Source organism: Haemaphysalis longicornis, unplaced genomic scaffold (genome assembly GCF_048455015.1).
Source record: "Haemaphysalis longicornis isolate Haplotype H1 unplaced genomic scaffold, Haemaphysalis longicornis Haplotype H1 scaffold_4, whole genome shotgun sequence".
Classification (NCBI taxonomy): domain Eukaryota; kingdom Metazoa; phylum Arthropoda; class Arachnida; order Ixodida; family Ixodidae; genus Haemaphysalis; species Haemaphysalis longicornis.
In genome coordinates, this window is record NW_027526361.1 from 60,633,361 (window position 1) to 60,653,579 (window position 20,219).

General features: G+C 50.6%; 1 protein-coding gene across 1 annotated transcript; it reads left to right on the forward strand.

Moving 5' to 3' along the window:
- The first annotated feature begins 293 nt into the window (after positions 1 to 293).
- On the forward strand, positions 294 to 20,154 carry LOC144179764 (acetylcholinesterase-like). The gene is made up of 3 exons (XM_077708202.1): positions 294 to 333; positions 16,467 to 17,946; positions 20,001 to 20,154. Exons 1-3 carry the CDS (start codon positions 294 to 296, stop codon positions 20,152 to 20,154), a joined length of 1,674 nt encoding a protein of 557 aa, XP_077564328.1.
- Positions 20,155 to 20,219: the final 65 nt, after the last annotated feature.

Consider the following 20,219-nt stretch of genomic DNA (forward strand, 5'->3'; position numbering starts at 1 on the left):
CTGTGATTATATAATAACGCATGGGACAATATAATAATGTATCGTTATTCATTACCTTCTTGTTTAATGTCCTGCTTCTCTTGCCGATATGGCACATGCCAGCTCTGATCAGGAACGCAGTAGACTGTTTAGTCGTGGCCAATCCGCCCTCACTCCGGGTACGGGCTTTCTCGTGGAGGTCATCGCCATTGTTATCTACCGGCGCGAGAGCTCAGCGCTCGTGCATCGCGCGAGTCTCGAGAAGGCGCTGGCACCGGGCCGGATCGTTACCCAGTGAGTCATTCCGAAGAGCCATGGAGGAGGACCGGACCATTGAGGACATCCCCGAATTCTGTAAGTTCGCCTGACGTTCTGGTAGACTAACAATAGTACATGCGAAGGATCATGTGACGTCTTCTGCCGCTTATAATGCCCCGCTGGCTTATGATTCGGGCTGCCTTCCCGTAGAGCTTGTGGCTCACAACTGTCGCAACCATTGATAATCACAACACTGCGGTCTTTGCCCAGTGTTACCATTCGGGCGCCGTGTGAGCCTGCTCTTTTATGCGCTCTGGATTTGACTGCTGTACGAACAAGCCAGAAGAGTCCGACGGGCTAGCCCGAAACCGGCAAGCAGAACACTTAGTTCCTTGAGCGCTTGGTCATCAGCAGCAGCCTATCTACACTCACTGCAGGACAGAGACCTCTGCCATAGATCTCTAATTATCCCGGTCCTGTTCTAACTGCGACCAATTTATCCCCGCCGACTTCTTGATCTCATCTGCCCATCTAACTTCCTGCCGCCCCGTTTCACACTTGCCTTCTCTAGGGATCCACTCTGTTACCCGTAATGACGAACGGTTATCTTGCCTTCGCATTGCATGCCCTGCCCAGAGGTACAGCGGTGGCGTAGAGGTAAAGCATAAGCGTCGCGTGCAGAAAGACCGTGGTTCGGATCCCTGTGCCGGACAATTCCCACCGGATTAAGCAAAAACTCCGCGTGTTTGGATGGAATTGCAGGATGAGGCTTACGGTGCGGCCTGACCTCGGCGACCATGGCCGGTAACGCATTCCCTCACCATAACATAAATTGCCACATGCATGGTGTAAGCCACAACCTCCCATGAATACGCCAATTGAGAGCGCTTGGTAACACATGGTTATTGCATCGTAGTTCCCTCTATTTTTTTTATTTGTTACAACGAGCTGCGGGTCTGTTTTGTGTGAAGCAACGGTGCGAATTTCGCCTGCGAATTCGCAGCTGTGGCACCGCTCGCGCGGCAACATGGTCAATTTTCCTCATTTTAGTGTTGCGAGAAATTGCCCAATGCCAAGCGGCGTTCACAGGAGAAGCTCGACTGTTCCCAACATTTGGCGATTTGCCGCAACAACGAGAATGGATCGTTTTGCGCACGAGCAGCGCCGTATCTGCGAATTCGCAGGCGAAATTCGCACCATGTAGAACCGGCTTGAGCGGACATACTCCCCATCTGCTGTAATTTATTTCTGTAAAAAAAAACCTGCATCAACTTGACCCGCTCTTCGTTCTTTCTCTTTTCACTAATTAACAACGTCCTAAGAACTCGTTTCAAAAGCCAACAAGCGGAAATGTTCAGTATATTCGTGCCTGGTACCGCTTCCAATCGGATGGAAAGGGGAGCAAAGTCTATCACCACGCTCGTTCGACGTGGAGGTTTATTAACGGTGGTGTGTGCAGACGTTGTGCGATGCACTATCCGGAATACGTGACAGCTTATGAGTCTTTACGTCCAATATGCCATCGCAACAAGGGGGTCACGTTCAATTAAAAGCTCAATTTACCCGGCTCACCTTCTTAAAATAGGTGCACGCTTTTCCGCCTGTACGTTTTTAATGTCACACGAGGTCGCTGCTTTGCTATCACGAATAATTAATAGTTGACAAAGGGGGAAGTGGTTACCAGTAAAAATAACGGTTTGCGGAAAATCGAAAAGTGGGAATTCTGGGAAAGCGCGCTAGCATTGCGTGCAGCCATCTCGGCACATATAGGCACATTGCATCTCACAGAGTCCGCTGTGAGCGCAGCATTTTCCCTACTAAAGTTGTCTGCAGCGCACGCTAGGGCACCAAAAAGGAGCGGCGTTTTCTCGAGCAGTTATCGCCCACTGCCTGCAGCATGCCACGCGAACAAAATATCCATGGGGTTGACACTGAGACACGGTGTAAAGAAAGACGGCTTTGATTAATGCATCGGTTCCTCCCTGCCATTTGTGTGATCTGCAATCTGACGGGTTGGCTACGATAGCAGCGACTTAGTATTTTCGTCTGCGCCAATGCTCGTTCTTGTCGGCCTTGTTATCATGACGTTACCTTGGATACCTTCTTTGTGTGGGCGCCCGTGCGTAACTCGTAATAATCCCGGCTGTTGGTGTCTGGGATAGAGCGCCGACACTTACGTAATGTAAAGGCTACGAACCGACCCCGCAATATGGGTGGCATCTTTCACAACAGAAATGACCCCCCGAACCACCAGGATATAGAAAACGGCGCTGCTGCTTGCGAGGCAAGCATCATAGCAATGCGCCTATATCGCGACGTATCCAACCCCTCGTATGGTACCCCTCGCCCCTTCTAGGCTTTCTTACGTGGCACATTTATTGTTTAAGGACTTCACTGCAATACACAAGACAAAGGTGTAAGGCCAGTCTTACAAAGGCCAAGTGTTTGGCGGGCTTGACTGCTATACACTGAGTCAACGTAAAGTCGGCTTTTCTGGTATGCACAAATGAACTGCTGCGAAGACATTGCCCGTACGTGGAAGCATTGAAACAACCTTATATCAAGCTATGAAAGCCCTAAGGTATTTAAAGGAACCCTGCAACACTTTTGATAAGCGCTTTCACTCTTTACTTCGCATCTGGAAGCACTGCGAAAGCTACAGTTATTGCCAGCACGGAGCCGCACTGCGCGATACGCTCGTCGCACCAGATACGCCTTCCGTTTCTGTTTTGTTTTTGTGGCTCTATTAAAGACGATAGTCTTTCTTGGGCTACTTAAACCCAGAATTTTGGTCTGTCTGTATGTCTGTCTGTCCGTCTGTCTGTCTGTGACTCGATTCAGCCACCCGGCCAAAGCAAAACAATGTGTGCGCAATAGTCTTATATAGTCACAGCTAAATCTACCCGTCTATGTCCGGTGTAAGGTTCATACTTGTCAACATTGTTGAAGAAGAACAAGACATTACGCAAATATGAGACAACAAATTAATACAGAAGTGATATTTGCAGTGTTCCTTTATAAAAAAAATCAAACATGCTTGACTTTTGCGAAATGAAATACTTCATCAACTGCAGAAAAAGAATTCACTCCGCCGTCGCCTGCTGTCACCCGCGCCACTATAGCTTCTGACGCCATTTTAAGAAATCAACCGGCAACAGTTACGCAAGGTTCCACTAGATAGGTTCCACGTTCTGCTTGCAACGCACGTGGAAGAGGGAAACGCGGTTCTATAAACGTTGAAGTAGGGCGCCTCGATTAACGCGCGGATTCGCCGTACGGCAGCGTTCGCATCGAGACACCCGGTTTGGAGCAGTGGAACGCGGGGAATTTAAAAGGATTTAAGCAAACCTTTGGCGTCTTTACCTTAAGAGGAGCGCGACGCAAGAGGAACAACATGAGAAGTGAGCGGGAAAGCGAAGGGAGCCATTTACTTCGCAAAAGCCGGTAAAGACTATCGTCTTTTGACGACATTTGCAACGAAAGGAGCAGATACGCGGCCAATTTTTTTCAAAGTTGCTATCGAAAAGCGTTCATTCCTGCAACTGAAGGACTGCCAAAAGCCGCTACATGGCCTTAGTGGCGTAATTCGAGCCGTCGAAGAACGCCGAGACCGAGAAACAGAGAAAAATCTTTTGAGCGAGTTTACAAGTTATTTGATGGGCATAGAGCAGTAATTTTGGGTGAGGTACTTTGGGACCCCCTGATATAAGTACTGAGTGTGTTGGGTGTCTACGTTCTGCAAGCATTTAGGATTTCAAAAAAAGTTGGAAAAAAGTGTTGCGGGGTTCCTTAAATGACCACAAGCGTACGTATATAGAACGCATTGTGTCCCACGTTTACAGGTGGACGGACGCATTAGCGGGGGATGGGGTATTTAGCCTGAGAATGCTTACAATATATGCAGCGACGTGTGACGCGTACTAAACATTTGCTTCGCGGCTGCGCAGCTTTACGATATCTGCACGTGCAGAAGGGGTAAACTCGCCTTTTGTAGGAACATCGGTTCCTTTCACGTGGTATTCTCCGCGGAATTCATTACGGTATTGCCGGTAAGCAACTAGTAAGGGGGGTGAACGATTCAGTTCTGGAGAACCCGTTACGAAGAAAACTACAGACCATGTGTTTTCAATCATTAAGTTTGAATCGCGAATGTTTAGATTATAGGGCAACAAAATATTCTTCCACCGTAGCAGCAATGACTAGATGCGATGTCAGGCACGTGCAGGGGAAAAGAAGAGAAGAAAGGATGAAGAGAAAGCACCTCATTCGTGGGTTGGGTTTTAACTCCGGTAAAATGTTAGGCGGCCAAGTGTTAAAGCTTAGCTTTCTATGCCTCACAGATGGCGGCGTTGCCCCACAACGCACTACAGAAAAGCAAACTTTCTCTGACGATGATGATGATGATGATTACGACGATGATGAATATTGCGGGTGATGTGAAGCATGGTGCGTTGCGGCCTAAACGCACCTCGGGAAATCCAACTTACATAGCAGGTTCCCACAAAAGCACATCAAGCGCCCCAAGAAAAAAAAAAAAAAAAAAAAACGCTTCCTGCGCTGGGAACCCAAGCTGGGTCCCTCGCATTATGAAGCCGACGTCTATCCGATTGCGCCGTTCCAACACGGTCGAAGAAGTTTCTATTTTGGACTACGACTTGTTCTCACGTTGCGCGGGAGAAAGGTCCGCGCTTTGACCGTCTTTCTCTAAAGAAATGAGCTTTGATTATCTCAGTCAGAGGCTCGAAAAAAAAAATTAGCAGTGGCTTAACTCGGCTACGCCAGGATATACGTACCGTGAGCTAAGGTTCAGCTGGTTGTTCTTAGCTTTCCTGGTTGTCTAGGATTAGCTGATTATCATGCTTACTGCCGCTAAAACGATTTCCAATCCAATGCAATTCAGTCCAATCCAATCCAATCCAATCTAATCCACTCCAATCCTATTCAGTCCAGTCCAGTCCAGTCGCGGCGGCGGCGGCGGCGGCGGCGGCTCCGGCACGCCAGCTATGCCCGTGAGACGTCACTGCTCCTCGCGCATGCGCAGCACGGCCCTCCAGGAGCCACGCGAAACTGCTCAACCTCGGCCCGTGTAGCTCACGCTACAAAAGTTGGAGGCGTTTCACTTAATGGATCTGAGACTACCGCGATGGCGGGGTGCTTGCTCTTAGTGATTCTACTTATTCTTGGTTTAGGGAGGGTATGGTCATGTTAAAGGTGGTCATAAAAACTCGAATTAGCACTGACTATCACATAGCCCATAACCTTTTCCCGGTTTATATATAGGCCGCGTGTAATCTTGCGGCAGTTGTAAGGATCACCTCCGGGAAATTGTCACGGTAGTTCTCATAAAAGCTGGCTGGCCTAAAATTTGCTGAATATTATTACGTCCCGACGTAACCTAACGTAACATAACCTCACCGAACGTAACGTAACATAACTGAACGCGTCATAATCTACCGAAATCCAGCCAGACTGCAACAAACCTAATCTAACCCAGCCCAGCGACACGGGACATAACCTATATTAAACGTAATTCAACCCATTCTAGAAGTCATTTGCGTCGATTTCTTGATACAATAAAACCAGAGTAAAATAAAGCCTTAACAAAATCACGATGACCAAAGAAATCCGAAAGCTAAAAAAAAAACAAACAAAAAAAACATCGCAATGTCGGACTCGAACCTCAGCCTTCTGGTTTAAAACCGGTCTGGCAGCTCATTCTGGCAGCTCATGACTAAAAAAGTTTCGTTGCCTATACCTACATTCCTTAAGCCACTAACCACGAGAAGAACGCGTCACACACGAGAGCATGCTTTAGAGCCTATTTTCGCAAGGGCTAGTTCATTTAAAAATGGCCTTTTTCCGCGTACCATAGGAGATCGGAATTTACTTCCTGATTTAATTCTAGCAGCTCAAAAATTTTGCTAGAGCATTGGAGCAGCACTCGTCGTGTTGAACCGATGGTATTGACGTAATACAGCGATGATATCTTGTTTAAGTAAATGTATTGGTAAGATCGATGTTGAATTCTGTTCGGCTTCGTGTTTATACTGTCAATGTGCTGTTTTGCCTTATGTTGTTTTCCAGATAGTGTAGCGTTTTTTTTTTGTTGTTGTTGTTGCTGATACCGACTAATGAACTTTGTATTCTTAACTTGCCCCTCCTGATAGGGCCATTCTGGCCTGCAGTATTTTGAAATAAATAAGTAAATAAATAAATAAATAAATAAATAAATAAATAAATAAATAAATAAATAAATAAATAAATAAATAAAGTAATGTTAGCATGTTGCGCCCATGAGAACTGTGATGAGCATCAGCCACAACGGACAAACCCCTCTACGTGGATATGCGCCGGATGCTGCTCGAGGAAGATGACGCGCTCGTTCAGTGTCAGCCTCGCGAAAAGCTGGTCGTCTCGGCTCACCCCGTCTGCGTTGACGCCTCGTTCGTTAATAAACAAGTCCAGCTTTCTACCGGACCACCGACTATCTCCTTTACAGTTTTTGGTAGAGGTTGCAGTGCTGCTCGGGTCCCCATTTATCCACCCCGGAGCTGCGCAGCCGGACACTTCCCTCGACGATGTCTCAGGGTAACCAACACGAGTCCCCACCTCCTGTGGCACCGGTCATCTGCCCTGGCATGGTCCGTTCACCGGAGCCCCCCTTCGTCAACGGCACTGATGACCAGGAGGCTGAGGATTGGCTCACCACCTTCGGACGAATGAGCACCCATAACAACTGAGACAGAACAACGTCAGTCTCTCCTTAACCGGTGTCGAAGAAACGTGGTGTAAGAACGACGGGTCTGATCTCCGCACATGGTCAGACTTCAAGACCGAATTTGCCCAGGTGTTCGGGTGCCCAACTGTTCGGAAAATGCGCTCCGAACAACGTTTGTACGAACGGGCTCAGCGCACGAACGAAACCTTTACCTCTTACATCGAGGACATCCTTGACTTGTGTAAATGGGCAAACAAGGCTATGACCGAAGAGGGAAAAATCAAGCATATCCTTAAAGGCATAGACGACGATGCCTTCCAGATGTTGCTCGCGAAAAACCTTCGGACGGTTGCTGAAGTCATAAACGCTTGCCAAGAGTTCGATGAACTTCGCAGGGAGCGGGCTCTCACTCGTAAACCAGCGGAACAAGACCATTCGCTTTGCAGCTTGTCATCTGAAGATAGGGGTGTCCTCTTCTCCTAGATTCAGCAGTTTGTTCGCGAAGAGGTGACTCGTCAGCTTTCTCTCGTTAGCGACGTAGAGAAGCCGCCTCAGTCAGATTTAGCCCCAACCCTGAAGAGCGTTATACAACAAGTCGCTGACGCACTTCCAAGCACTCGACCGCCCAATCCCGCGGTAGCTCCAGTGGCATACGCCGACATGACGCCGCAAGCTATGATGGCAGCTCCTTTGACTTTCTTCGACCCAGTACCACATAGGCCTTTCACCTATGCCGAAACCGTGGCACGACCTTTCACTGGAACCATGTCCTACTTTGCGCCTGCTGCAAGCCCTGGGAGTCATGCCACTGCCGGGGTTTAACGCGTCCGGTCCATGCGTGTCGCTCCGCATCCAGCGTCTCCATTCGCGAATCGTTGGCGCACGGTGGATAATCGCCCTGTCTGCTATTCATGTGGGATTGCCGGACACGTGGCAGGCTACTGCCATCGTGGCATGACGGGTGCGCGCAACGCATCCTGGCCCTTATCGTATACGCCAACACCGCCCATGGAGCACGCTCAGACCCGGCTGCCGACGACACCTGCTCCGTCTGATAACCACGACTTCGCCAGGCGTCGTTCGCTTCGTGCCGTGTCGGAGTTTCCGAAGCCAACCACGCTGAAGGACCTACGAAGCTTCATCGGCCTCTGTTCGTACTTCCGCCGCTTTGTACGCAACTTTGCCACCATCATCGCGCCTCTCACACAGCTTCTTGGCGGAAGTAGAGACATTACCGAATGTTCCTCCGAGTGTGAGAGCGCTTTCTTAACGTTACATCGGGTCCTTACGTCACCATCGATACTGCGGCACTTTGACCCGAATGCGCCCACTGAGATTCACACTGATGTCAGTGGTGTTGGCTAAAGTGCCGTGCTCGCTCAACAAAAGGACGGCTTTGGCGATCACGTAGTGAGTTACGCGCGCCGTACACTGACGAAGGCCGAAGTCAACTACTCCGTCACAGAGAAAGAATGTTTGGGTATTGTATGGGCAATCAGCAAATTTCGTCCTTACCTGTACGGTCACCCTTTTGACGTCGTAACGGATCATCATGCTTTGTGTTGGTTATCGTCACTGAAGGATCCCGCCGGCCATCTTAGCCGCTGGGCACTACGCCTTCAAGAGTATGATATCGGTGTTCTGTACCGATTCGGACGGAAGCATACCGACGCCGACGCTCTTTCTCGATCCCCGCTTGCGCCTGATATAGATAGCTTGTTCGAACAGACCACAGCCTGACCTCTCTTGCCATGACGGATATGGTTGCTGAGCAGCGCAAAGATCCTTGGATTTCTTCGATCCTTGATTTTGTAATAACCATGTTTTTCTTGGTTTTCATTTGTTTCCGTGAGATTACAAGCGTATATTCATACTTTACTTGTCTCAATTGCAATTTAATGAAGTTGTGTCTCTCTGCCTTGTACATCCTGATCTGTCGCACTCACGGGCAGCTCGTGTGCCTCGATCACTACGCCATCAAGCTGCCCACTGCACTGTTCGTGACAAGCTACTATACGCCTCGAGATTCGCGATCGCTGCGCCGCCTGCCGCCGCTTCTCCGCGGCGTTTGCGGGATTTGCGCTGCGTGTCTGATAGGGGCTCGTGCAGTGTTTTGGTTCTCTTTCGCTTCTCTTTGCCTTTCCGCGCACTAAATAACTTGTTATGGTGACGTCTGTAAGCTAACTGAACGTTTAGGGCGCTTAAAAAAACAGCTGCGTCTTGGTAGAGCGCTCGAACGCCAACAAGAGCTACCCGGGGAGGCGGTTCTGCGCGCTTCTTGGCCGCTCTTGCGGTCGTCGGCGACGGCAGCAGCATATCACCGCTGTCGCCTTCGAACACGTCAGCAGAAGTGAATTCTATTTATTGTCACCTCGTTTAGACCTGACATTGGCACTGTAAGAGGTTGGTTCGTTTTGCAGCGCAAACAACAAATGCGGCTTTGCTTCGAATATGTACGTCGTAGAAAAATATATTTCGGGGATGTGATAACCCAATAGCTGACAAAAACTTGTGCCTTTTATGGGAATATAAGCCACGCGAAAATGTTAAGTACACTCAAAGGCTGTGCATTGTCAGATATGTGCCCACTCATGCCGTATAGTAAGAACCAAGGTATATGTTAATGAAACCACGGGAAAATGAATGGTCTGCAAGTCAGGAATAAATAGAATAGTCGTACAGGAATGAAAAAAAAAACCGAGAGCAGCTTCTGAAATGCTAAAGACGTTTGTTTGAGCAAGGTAGTATTTACCAGACCAACTAGATGCGAAATGCACTGATATTTCGCTAGACCTGAGGGGGGGGGGGGGGGGGTGAGGAGGAGGGCGCTCAACTATCAACTATCGTTTGTTTACAAATGCGGAGCGAAATCAACGAATGAACGTTTTAGTAATCACACACACAAGCTGCGTGTTCACTTTTCGTTTGTTTTTCGCCTTCAACGATCGGCTGATCACTCGGCGGACGCATTTTTCGAAGAATACAGGGTAGGCAGTTCACAAGAAATACGAGGTGTCGTTGAAAGAGTTGATTGATTGATTGCAGGGTTTAACACGCCGACGCAACGGAGACGATGAGGCACGCCGTAGTGGAGGGCTCCGGATTAACTTTGACCACCTGAAGATCCTTAACGTGCGCCGAAATCTCGTACACACGGGCTCGTTTGAAGAGTCTCGTATATGATAAGGGTCTCTGATTTCGGTTTATGCTAGATTCTGCAGTCTCCCTGTGTCATACGACGATGTTTCGAAGAAGCGTTTGGTCGCGGTCGCGGATTACTCTATAAGCCCATCTTCGCGCTTCTCGTGGAGGATAAATGTAACAGATGAATCTTTGCGAGCGCTCACCTCGGGACAAGACGACCCAGCATTAAATTTGTCGTCCTGTGCTGACTCCGGAGTGTAATTTTGCATTATCCATCGTACTTCTTTGGTACAATGTTTGCGAAATTTATGCCGCATTGGCTTGTTCAGGGTACTGAGCAATATCTGATATGTGATATTGGCAGGCGTAACTTGCGTGCTGTCAGGTATGAGTGCTCCGCTAGATTTTGTAGTGCACAAAGTCGATTTACATCATAGTGTGTATGGCCGCAACATGACCATCGGAGGAAACACTGCTTACAGAGACACTGCCACTAAATTTCAGGGCAGCGGAATTGCAATCAGCTGCATGCGAATGCTCGCTTCGGGACGCTGGCCTGTGACACACGCCCGGCGCTCATATAGATCTTTCTAAGATCGCGTCATAAACGTTTATACTCTCGTGAACCCACCAGGCTTGCAAACAGAGTGCCTGCTCCACGTTATTCGGTATTTCGAACGGGGACAAACGGTAAATCGCTGTCTTGAACGAGCCCCAAAAGCAACGGCGACAGGGGGGAGCGGGCCGGGGACTCCCGCTCCTGCTTTCGAAACGGGCCGCTAGGGGGATTTCAGTGGCGCCCCTACAGGCCGCGCTCGAGGCGTATACCGCCGGAACTACTTCCCCGAAGGTCGAAAATGGCCACTCGTAATTCCTCGCCACTTGCGCAAGGATATCTGTGCTAAATTTCACACCGATGCGCAAAGTGCTCACGCTGGAATCCTCAAAACCTACGAGCCACTCCGACTCCGCAACTACTGGCGCGGGATGTATACCTTTGTCGCCAATTTTGTTCGATCTTGCCCAGACTGCCAATGGCGCAAGTCTCCACCGCAGCACGCCAGTGGCCCACTCCAGCCCTTGCCCTGCCCAGCGCGGCCTTTCGACCGGGTAGGCATCAATTTCTACGGCCCACCCCCAAGCACAGCCGTTAACCGCTGGATCATCGAATTGCCGTTGGTGAGGTATGCCGAAACAGCAGCGCTACCGGCCGCCTCGGCTCGGAACGTCGCGTCTTTCCTTCTACGCCGTTTTGTTCTTCGGCACGGTGCTCCTCGCAAACTACTGAGTGGCACAGGCCGCGTCTTTCTATCCGGAGTCGTGTAGGCCCTTCTAGCCGAGTGCCACGTGGTCCACCGAAAGAGCACGTCCTACCACCCCCAGTCTAATGGCCTGACCGAAAGGTTTAACCGTACACTTGGCAATATGATCACCATGTGCGTCTCGTCGGACCACTCTAACTGAGACCTCGTTCTTCCTTTCGTGCCGTATGCTTATAAAACGGCCACGCAGGCGACCACAGGCCGTTCTTTTTTTTACTCTATGGTCGTGAGCCCTCCTGCATGCTGGATACAGTCCTTCCGTACCGATCTGGTATCTCCGAGTATGCACCACTGTCGGACGTCACTCGAAACGCCGCGGAATGTCGCCAGCTAGCCCGACGATTTACATCGGAGGAGCAGCAACGCCAAAAGGCGCGTCACGATGACTCCATTACAGCTACAACATTTACGAAAGGACCACTGGTCATGCTTTCAGTACCGTGGCCGGCTCCAGGTCTTTCGTCGAAATTTCTTTCTCAATACCAGGGGCCTTACCGAGTACGGGAACAAACGTCGCCTGTGAACTATGTTGTTGAACCCGTAACGTCCACCTCGGACCGCCGATGTCGTGGTCGCGAGACGGTTTACGTCTAGAGGCTTAAAGGAGTACTGACACGAAATTTTCGTGTTACGTTTTTTTCGCTGCTATGCATGCCTACCAGTCCACTAATCATATAATTACAGATTAGGCGGTCGAGCGCAGCGTAAAAATTCATTTACGGCGTCGTTTATTCGTGCCAGTTTCGGTTTCGACTGAAAAACGCCGAGCGGCCGCCATAACAGGATGTATCACATGACGTCACCATTCTTGCCGCATCGCTGCCTCTCTGGAAGTGCGCGCGAGCGAGCGCACGCGCGCGCCCAGACCGGCCGAGGTCTTTGCCGTCCCCACAGGTCCGGGTAGCATGACGTCAGTCCCAAAACCATGACGTGTACACACGCCCGAGCAGCGCGCGCCAACCACAGCCAGCGCGTCGGCTTTGTCACGGGAGCCCCGACGTCGGCAGTTTGGGGCAAGTAGCACATGATGTCATGTCGGCCCGCTCTGGGCTTTCTCGTGCGGGCGAAGATTAAAATGGATTTTAAATATGTTTCGCTGAACTGTTGCTGTTGAAACTTGCTGGGAGATACCTCCTGATAAAAAGGAAGCGTTTCCCCTTTTCGCCGGGGGTATTGTAGTTAGCATGTTGCGTACACGAGAACTATGATGAGCATCAGCCACAACGGGCAAACCCCTCTACGTGGATATGCGCCGGATGGTGCTTGAGGAAGATGACGCCCTCGTTCACTGTCAGGCTCCCGAAAAGCTCGTCGTTTCGGCTCACCCCGTCTGCGTTGACGCCTCGTTCGTGAATAAACAAGTCCAGCCTTCTACCGGAACGCCGTATATCCCCTTTACAAAATAAATAAATAAATAAATAAATAAATAAATAAATAAATAAATAAATAAATAAATAAATAAATAAATAAATAAATAAATAAATAAATAAATAAAACTAATTGGTACACCACAGAGCAAGAGGGGCAGCTGAAAACACGGCTTTTTAGGGTCTCTTTATCCCATAGAATCACCGGGTAGCGTTCTTAGCCAATGAGAGGCGACTGCCGTGAGAAATTTCTGACGCTAATTCTCACGGTTGCCGTGAACTACGGCTGAATCTGTGAATTTTGAACTACGGCTGAATCTGTTGATATCCGTTGTCGTTCTCATCGCTGTCCCTAGTGGTCTCTTCGAACCCCGTTCCAGGGCTTCATCAGCTGCTGGTCCAACTTCACCCATACCTACACTAACGCCAACCTACTGAACACCGTACAACACTATAGCAGCGAGCAGGGACAACCAAACGAGGCGGCCGATGTCGCTTTGTGGCATTCTTTCGCTCAGCAGACCAGCCGCTCTGCGCATGCGCAGCTTGTAGCGGCCGCGTCTTCATCACCCTCCATCTTCATCATGAGCAGCGCTAGGCCTCGGCGCGTAAGGCGAGCCACGTGCGACAGAACGCTGCTTATCGCTCGTGGGCGTCGCCTAGCAACGGAGGTACCTTCTCTGCTGTCCCCATTCTTGCTGGCTGGCCCGGCATTCATTCGCCGAGAAGGCTTCGCAAACTAAGCGTCTTTTAGATGCAACGCATCTCTTTAACTCGCCTTGTCCCTCCGGCGTCCGTCCGTAGTCCACATGCCTCTCCCCCATTCTCCTCGCCGTGCCAGCTGCGTGGTAAGCCGCTCTCACCGCTGCGCCATCTGTGTGTTAGCGCCCGCTCTCACCGCAACGCCAACTGTGCGTTAGCGCTCGGTTAACACATGCGCATGCGCTGCTCTCTCTCATTCCCCTCACCGTTAACGCGCGGTACATATAAACGCGATAACTGCGCCGCTCCGCACCGTCGTTCCATCGCCGGCGCTCCGATGACATCCGATGACCACCGATGATTTGAATGGAGACTAACAATTCTGATATCGCGCTGGCTGGCGCGATCATACCCAGCACCAGCCACCCCTTTACCCCAGATGCATCGCATCACCCCATGGTTCCCCCCGCGGGAAGATGCTTATAATTTTTGTTTTCGCTACTGGCGCATCTTGCGGTCTAGCGCTAAAAAACCTGCCAGTTGGAGATCCAAACCTCGCCTCAAACAACGGCGACATCCGGATCAACCATGATTGCCCTGACAAAGACTGCTGAAGAGGAGAAGTATTGGGCTGAGCTGAATGACTGCAGTCTGTTACCCCAGCATTGTGAATCCCTCTTCCATGAAAACAGTTTTTGGCTTCAGATGGGCCAATCCAACGGGGCTGCCAGTAGAACTTACGGGGCAACACTCCGGAAGGCATCTGTGCTGCCCATCAAATAGCCCCCCGATGTATTTGTTGAGATTTTTGCTGGGGCTTCGCCCGGTGCGAGGCGGCTCTTCCCCCTCACTTCTTTTGTGGAGTTTGCGGAGCACATGGGCCACGTTGACAAACTGTCACACGAAGGTGTAGAGGACACCCTTACGGTGGATGAGCCCGGCATTCCACGAGGCACCGGCTAAAACCCCCATCTAGTGCTCCACTGGGAGAGAATTCCTGTCGTGGCACCGGGTCTCTAAAACGACGGGCTGGAGCGCCTGAAGTACCAGCCTATCGATGAGAACGCCAGCGGAAAACCACTGCGTTTGAGTCTTCCGGAAAGCAGCGGGAAGCACTGCGCTGCATTCGCAGTGTGAGCGAACTGGGAACGGAAGCACGAGGCTCCATCGATAGCGGCGGCGCAGCTGGAGCCCCCGACGTGAACTGACTGGGTCGCTATGCGCGAGCCGACGCCGCTTGGGTATGCTACATTCCATTTGCTAAGACGTGTTGCTAGCCGGTAGGCCACAGAAACACGGTATTCTGTGAAGTTCTAACGCTGTATGTTAGCGTTAACATGAAAACACTAAACTGAATCTGTCTGCTGCGTAGGCCAGCCTGTGGCTGTGGTGGTATGCTTACGCTAATTACGGTCATTCGAGGCACGTTTGATACCCATGTATTACCACGGATTGGCGGTGTTGCGACTTCTACTTTAATTTCGTGACATTTCTTGCTTTAACGAACAAAGCTTTCTCACATCAAATCTGCGTCAGAAGAGCGTCATAACCTTCGCAAAAGTGCGTTCAATTGGTCGCCAAGCCTTCAAAGGCCCTATTCGTAGACGAAGAGTGAACCCACGCGACGGTTTTTCGCGCACCAAGTAAGCGCATCTACGAACGATCTAAATGTATACCGATGCGTGGTTTACGAGATTAATGCATACTATTGTACTCCTTTTTTCATGATCGATGCGTGTATTGGCTTATCTAGAACCGTTCCTTTTTCGCGATTTTCAAGTAACCGTTTTGACGCAATGGGAGCCCGGTTTCACGCACGCACCGTGTGTCCAAAGATCTTTTCAGATCTTTTCGGTCGACCAACCGGTCTATGGGGAAATGCATTATTTTTTTGTCAGGACGCCATCAGTCCCACTAACAAAGCTTTCGCTCTAGAAAATACACACAACTTTAGTTTAAATGGTTCAATGCACCGTTTATCAAGATGACCTACAAAACTTTATTTGGGGAAGCTATTGACTGCTGGAACTTCGGCTCCGAAAGGCCTTTTTTCAATTACTTAAGTCATCCTAAAAATTTAACTGCTTCTCACCATCATAACTGTTAGCTGGTGCAGTTAGTCCATTTCGGGAAGCTATTGACTGCTGGAACTTCGGCTCCGAAAGACCTTTTTTCAATTACTTAAGTCATCCAAAAATTTAACTGTTTCCACACCTATCTAGAACCGAAGGTACAATACTCCGGCGACTACAAACAAACTCTTACCCCCACAATACCCTACTCCATACAATGTACCCCACCCTCTACCCCGTATCTTGCAAATACTGCCCCCATCCTGGCACCCTATACCATCTGGTATGGGGGTGTCAACAAACCCCGTCCCTTACTCCCAATCCCCAACCTACTTACGAGCAGTGGGTGGCACAACTGACCAGCTCCGACCTCTCCTCCCAGCGTAGCCTGGTAGAGAGGGCCCGGGTGGCCAGTGCAGGCCAGGGTATCCCGAACTAGAGGAAACCCCCCACCAGGCGGGTGCCCAGACAGCAGCACCTAAGGCTCGCATAAATAAAGTTTATTCCTCCTCCTCTCACCATCATAACTGTTAGGTGCAGTTAGTTTCACTAGCGCCTGCGTTCCGCGTTCAATTAAAGTTGGATGCAAGTGAACTGAAAATTAACGATGTTAACAAGTTGCTGTTACAGTATTTTGCAAGCGTTCAACATAATCTCGAGTTTTTTTACTGCGTACTTACGCCAAGCAGATCGGCTGCACTCTCGTGAACCGTTCTTTTTTGCAGTAAGTAGCACTAAGGCTTTGGTTCATAGCTTCAAATCACCAAACGTAAGTAGTTTTCCTGAACATGTGCAGCTTGGAAGTATTGAGAAATGCTCGAAACCATTTTACGTTGAGGTCCACAACGCGCGTTGAGTCGCTGTGCGGGCGAGCATTCGCTGACGTGTGCTTTTTCTTGCGCAGCCATCCTCGCTGTCCGAGCCCTGTTCGCTGTGATCTGGATTGCAGTCACGGCCGTCGTCACATTCTCATCTGAGAAGCAGTACACCGCCCCGTTGTCGTACCCGAGCAGCGGGCCGATCCAGGGCGTCGAGGAAACCTTCGACGAGCGGCGCCTGCACGTCTACTACGGCGTGCCCTACATGAGGCCCGCACTTCTGCAGAACCGCTTCCAGCAGCTTCCCAACCTCCAGCGGCCGTGGCCCTTCCTCCTTGACGCTTCCCAGCCGCCCAACATGTGCTCGCAGCCCTCGATTAACGTTGGCAAGATGACGCTGGACTACAGAAACAGCAGTGAAGACTGCCTCTACCTCAACATCTACGTGCCGGCCCGCAAGTCTTCGGACAGCGTGCCCAAACACCCCATAATCCTGGTCGTCCACGGCGGCAGCTACTACTACGGCTCCAACTCGTTCCCCTTCTACAATGGCAAGTACCTCGCCGCGCACGGGAACGCCATGGTCGTGGTGCCCAACTACCGACTCGGTGTCTTCGGCTTTCTGCGCTCGAATGTTCTGAAGGTGCCCGGAAACCAGGGTCTCTCGGACGTGGACCGGGCGCTGCGATGGGTCGTCAACAACGCCGCGGCCTTCGGCGGCGACGTCCACAGCGTCACCCTCATGGGCCACCAGGTCGGCGCAGCGCTCATCGGGCTCCTGCACACGATAGCAGGTGCGTCGGAGCTCTTTCACCGCGCCATCATGATGAGCGGCTCGCCGTACATGCGTCACCTCAGAGGAGACCGCAAGGCAAGGGCTACGGAACGCCAGGAGTTTGTGCGGAAGCTAGGCTGCACCGACCCGCCCACTGCTCTCGACTGCCTCCGCAGCAAGACGCCCCAAGCGTTGCTCGACTTCGCCACCAAGCCGGCTGGCTGGAAGACGCTGTACATTCCTAGCCAGTACGAGGACATCGAGGAGGACGCCAGTGTTGACCTGAAGAACGCTGCCGCCCCAAAGAACCTGATCATCGGCGCGACGGCAAACGAAGGCTCTTACTACGCCAACCTCTTCCTCGAAAAGTTCTCAAAGTACGATGTTTCCAAGCTGAGTCGAGCGGAGGCTCTGAACTACCTTCGAGAGATGATCAAGGAGCTCGGCGTCCATCAGTTCGATGACCTGGTCGCCTACTACAATGAGAAATATAAGGACGAGAGTGTGGAGGCGGTCTTTGCGAATGCCATTGGCGACATCGTGGTGAACTGTCCCATGAAGCAGTTCGCCCGCCACACCTCTAGCGTGCAAACCAAGGTGTTTATGTACGTCTTCGACCAGAAGCCCTCTTACTCCACGAGCCGGCTCAAAGGCGCCGGCCACTATGATGACATCTTCCTCTCGCTGGGCTACGCGCTCGAGACGTCCTCCGGTGCCATGAACGTCACCAATGCCGAGAAGGAACTGAGCAAGGAGCTGCTTCGCGCGTGGAGTCGCTTTGCAGACCACGGGTAAGCTCCACACGTGTGCCGACCGCTTCCCACTTTAAAAAAAATCACACCATATCGACGGAATGAATGATGATAAGTAGGGCGAAGCTCGAGAGGGGGAGATCATCGGTAACCGTAACTCTCCCGTGAAAGTTCGCCCATTACATCATTAAGAAAGACGTAAGACTGTGTGCGTACATTGTACAAATCAACTTTTATTTGCGGAGTCAATGCTCCCAGGCCCAGACCTGGTAAAAGACCCCGCGCCATCGAGGACTACCCCGCACCTTCACCACAATTTGTCACGTAGGATGGGACACAACGGTAAAGAAAGAACTTTTATTTAGGGCGAACTTGTGCCCGAACAAGACGAGAGGAAACGAGCAAAGGTCCTTGCGTCTCGTTCGATCTCCGAGAACGACTGCCTGCGTTCGTGGGTTGTGGTTCGCGACGGGAAAATGAAAGGAAATTCACTGGGGATATTTTGAGCTCGGCAGGGAGCTCACCTGCATACAACCCAGTGCAGGGGAAGGGAAGTAGAGGGGGAGTGATAGGCGTGATCTCTTGCGTGATCTCCCCCTCGCAGTGCACGTGCGCTCGCGCCTCCGTTGGCGAACACAGACAAGCTCGCGCTCCCGGTGCCGAGTTTGCGCTGCCGGTTGCAGCCGGTTCTTGCGCGTGCAACGCGGCACACTTTGCGACATCTCCGAAAGCATGCGGCGGTCACGTACCACGAGACACAAGGGATGGACAGACCCATGACTTAAGGAGCTTCGCCCCTAAAACGATTAGCGCCGTAGACGGTAGGAACAGGTCGAAAGACGCGCTACACCAGTCTTCGTCTCTATGTTACCCGTGTTCGACCTTTTGTTCCCCCCTCTCCCTCTCTCTATCCGTCTCTCTCTCGCTCGCTCTCTCTTCACCTTTCTTGACTTTTTTGGCGCTCCTTACTAAAGCGCCAAAAATAAGTTATATTTGCAGTGTTAACAAACTTTCATGCGGCATGCCACCATTCCGGCGATATCAAATGAAATCAAAATTAATTTGAAAGCTCGTGAAGAAAACGAAGAACGCCAGAATTCGGTAGCCCCAACTTTGGCTCTGCATTTTCTGCCGTCTGACATTGCGTTATTGTACGACTTAGTCTCTATGAAGCAACGACCTGCGAGCCTAAAGATGAAAGATCTTTCGCTCACTCTTTATTAACAGAAGATGAACTAATTTTCATGAACGATGTTTAATGGCAGTAAGAAAATATTATACCCTCATTATAGTACACCCTTTTTTGAATAGTACATACTCTTTGCTAAGTGTAAAGCTGATTTCGAAGCGCTTTTTGAGCGAACCTTCTTTATTATTGCCACCATGAAAGACTTCATTGTTGGGTATGCCCAGCATTAATTTCGGCAATATGACATCACTTTCCCCACTAATTATTCCAAACTTTCTTACTGTTCCGGTAAACGATCTTTCAAAGCTATTATTTAAGGCAAAAACCTTTCATTATGTTCAATATCGCGTAAGGGAGATGGTTCTACCGTAGTTGAGACGTAAACGCTACCACGCGTAGCACAATCAGCAAAAACTTTCACTGCCTAATTACAAAAAGAGAGGTCAGAAAATTATCTACGAAGCCCTTTCCTTCAGCTAGAATATAAGGTTTGCTGTGTGCGAAATCTCGCCCGACTTTGTAGAACGGTCCTGCCTGGTATGCGAAAGAAGAACCCAACGGTGGAAATAGTTGAGCAGAAAACTTGCCAACCGAGGAACTTGTGATGCAAGAAGCAGCAAAGTACACGCTTAATTCGGCATGTATTTTCATTACGCCGCCAGAATTATCCGTGAAGAGAAAACCAGGACATGAGCATGTCTCGGCGTATAATAATCAGCCTTTCTTTTGGAGTGCACCACCCGGGAAAGCGTGGATGTGGTTCGGCCGCGGCGCGAAGCAGCCGCGGGGTCGCCTGGATGCATTCTCGCCTTCAATGGGCACGATGAAGTGAGACGATGAAACGGCGATTGAGCCGGACGGGAAGCCCGAACTTAGCCTCCTTCGCCTCTTCCTCCCCCCGCAGGGATCCCGGAGCGTTGCTGAACGTGACGTGGCCGCAGTTCACCAAGGGCGAGGGCGTCTACCTCAACATCGGCACCAAACCGACGCGGGCGAGCAGGTTCCGGGAGGACGACTGTGACAAGGTGGCTCGGGCCCTCTTCCGGAGCGCGGCTTAAATAAACGCCCGGCACCGCGATGCCGCTGGCCACATCGTGGTGCCGCTGTGGCCAGCTACATCGTT

What these genes read in the sequence shown, in the direction of transcription:
- LOC144179764 (XM_077708202.1), top strand. Translation starts at nt 294, where the DNA reads ATGGAGGAGGACCGGACCATTGAGGACATCCCCGAATTCT. An exon ending in TGAGGACATCCCCGAATTCT is followed by an intron (nt 334 to 16,466) that starts GTAAGTTCGCCT and finishes TTTCTTGCGCAG; the next exon opens with CCATCCTCGCTGTCCGAGCC. An exon ending in AGTCGCTTTGCAGACCACGG is followed by an intron (nt 17,947 to 20,000) that starts GTAAGCTCCACA and finishes CTCCCCCCGCAG; the next exon opens with GGATCCCGGAGCGTTGCTGA.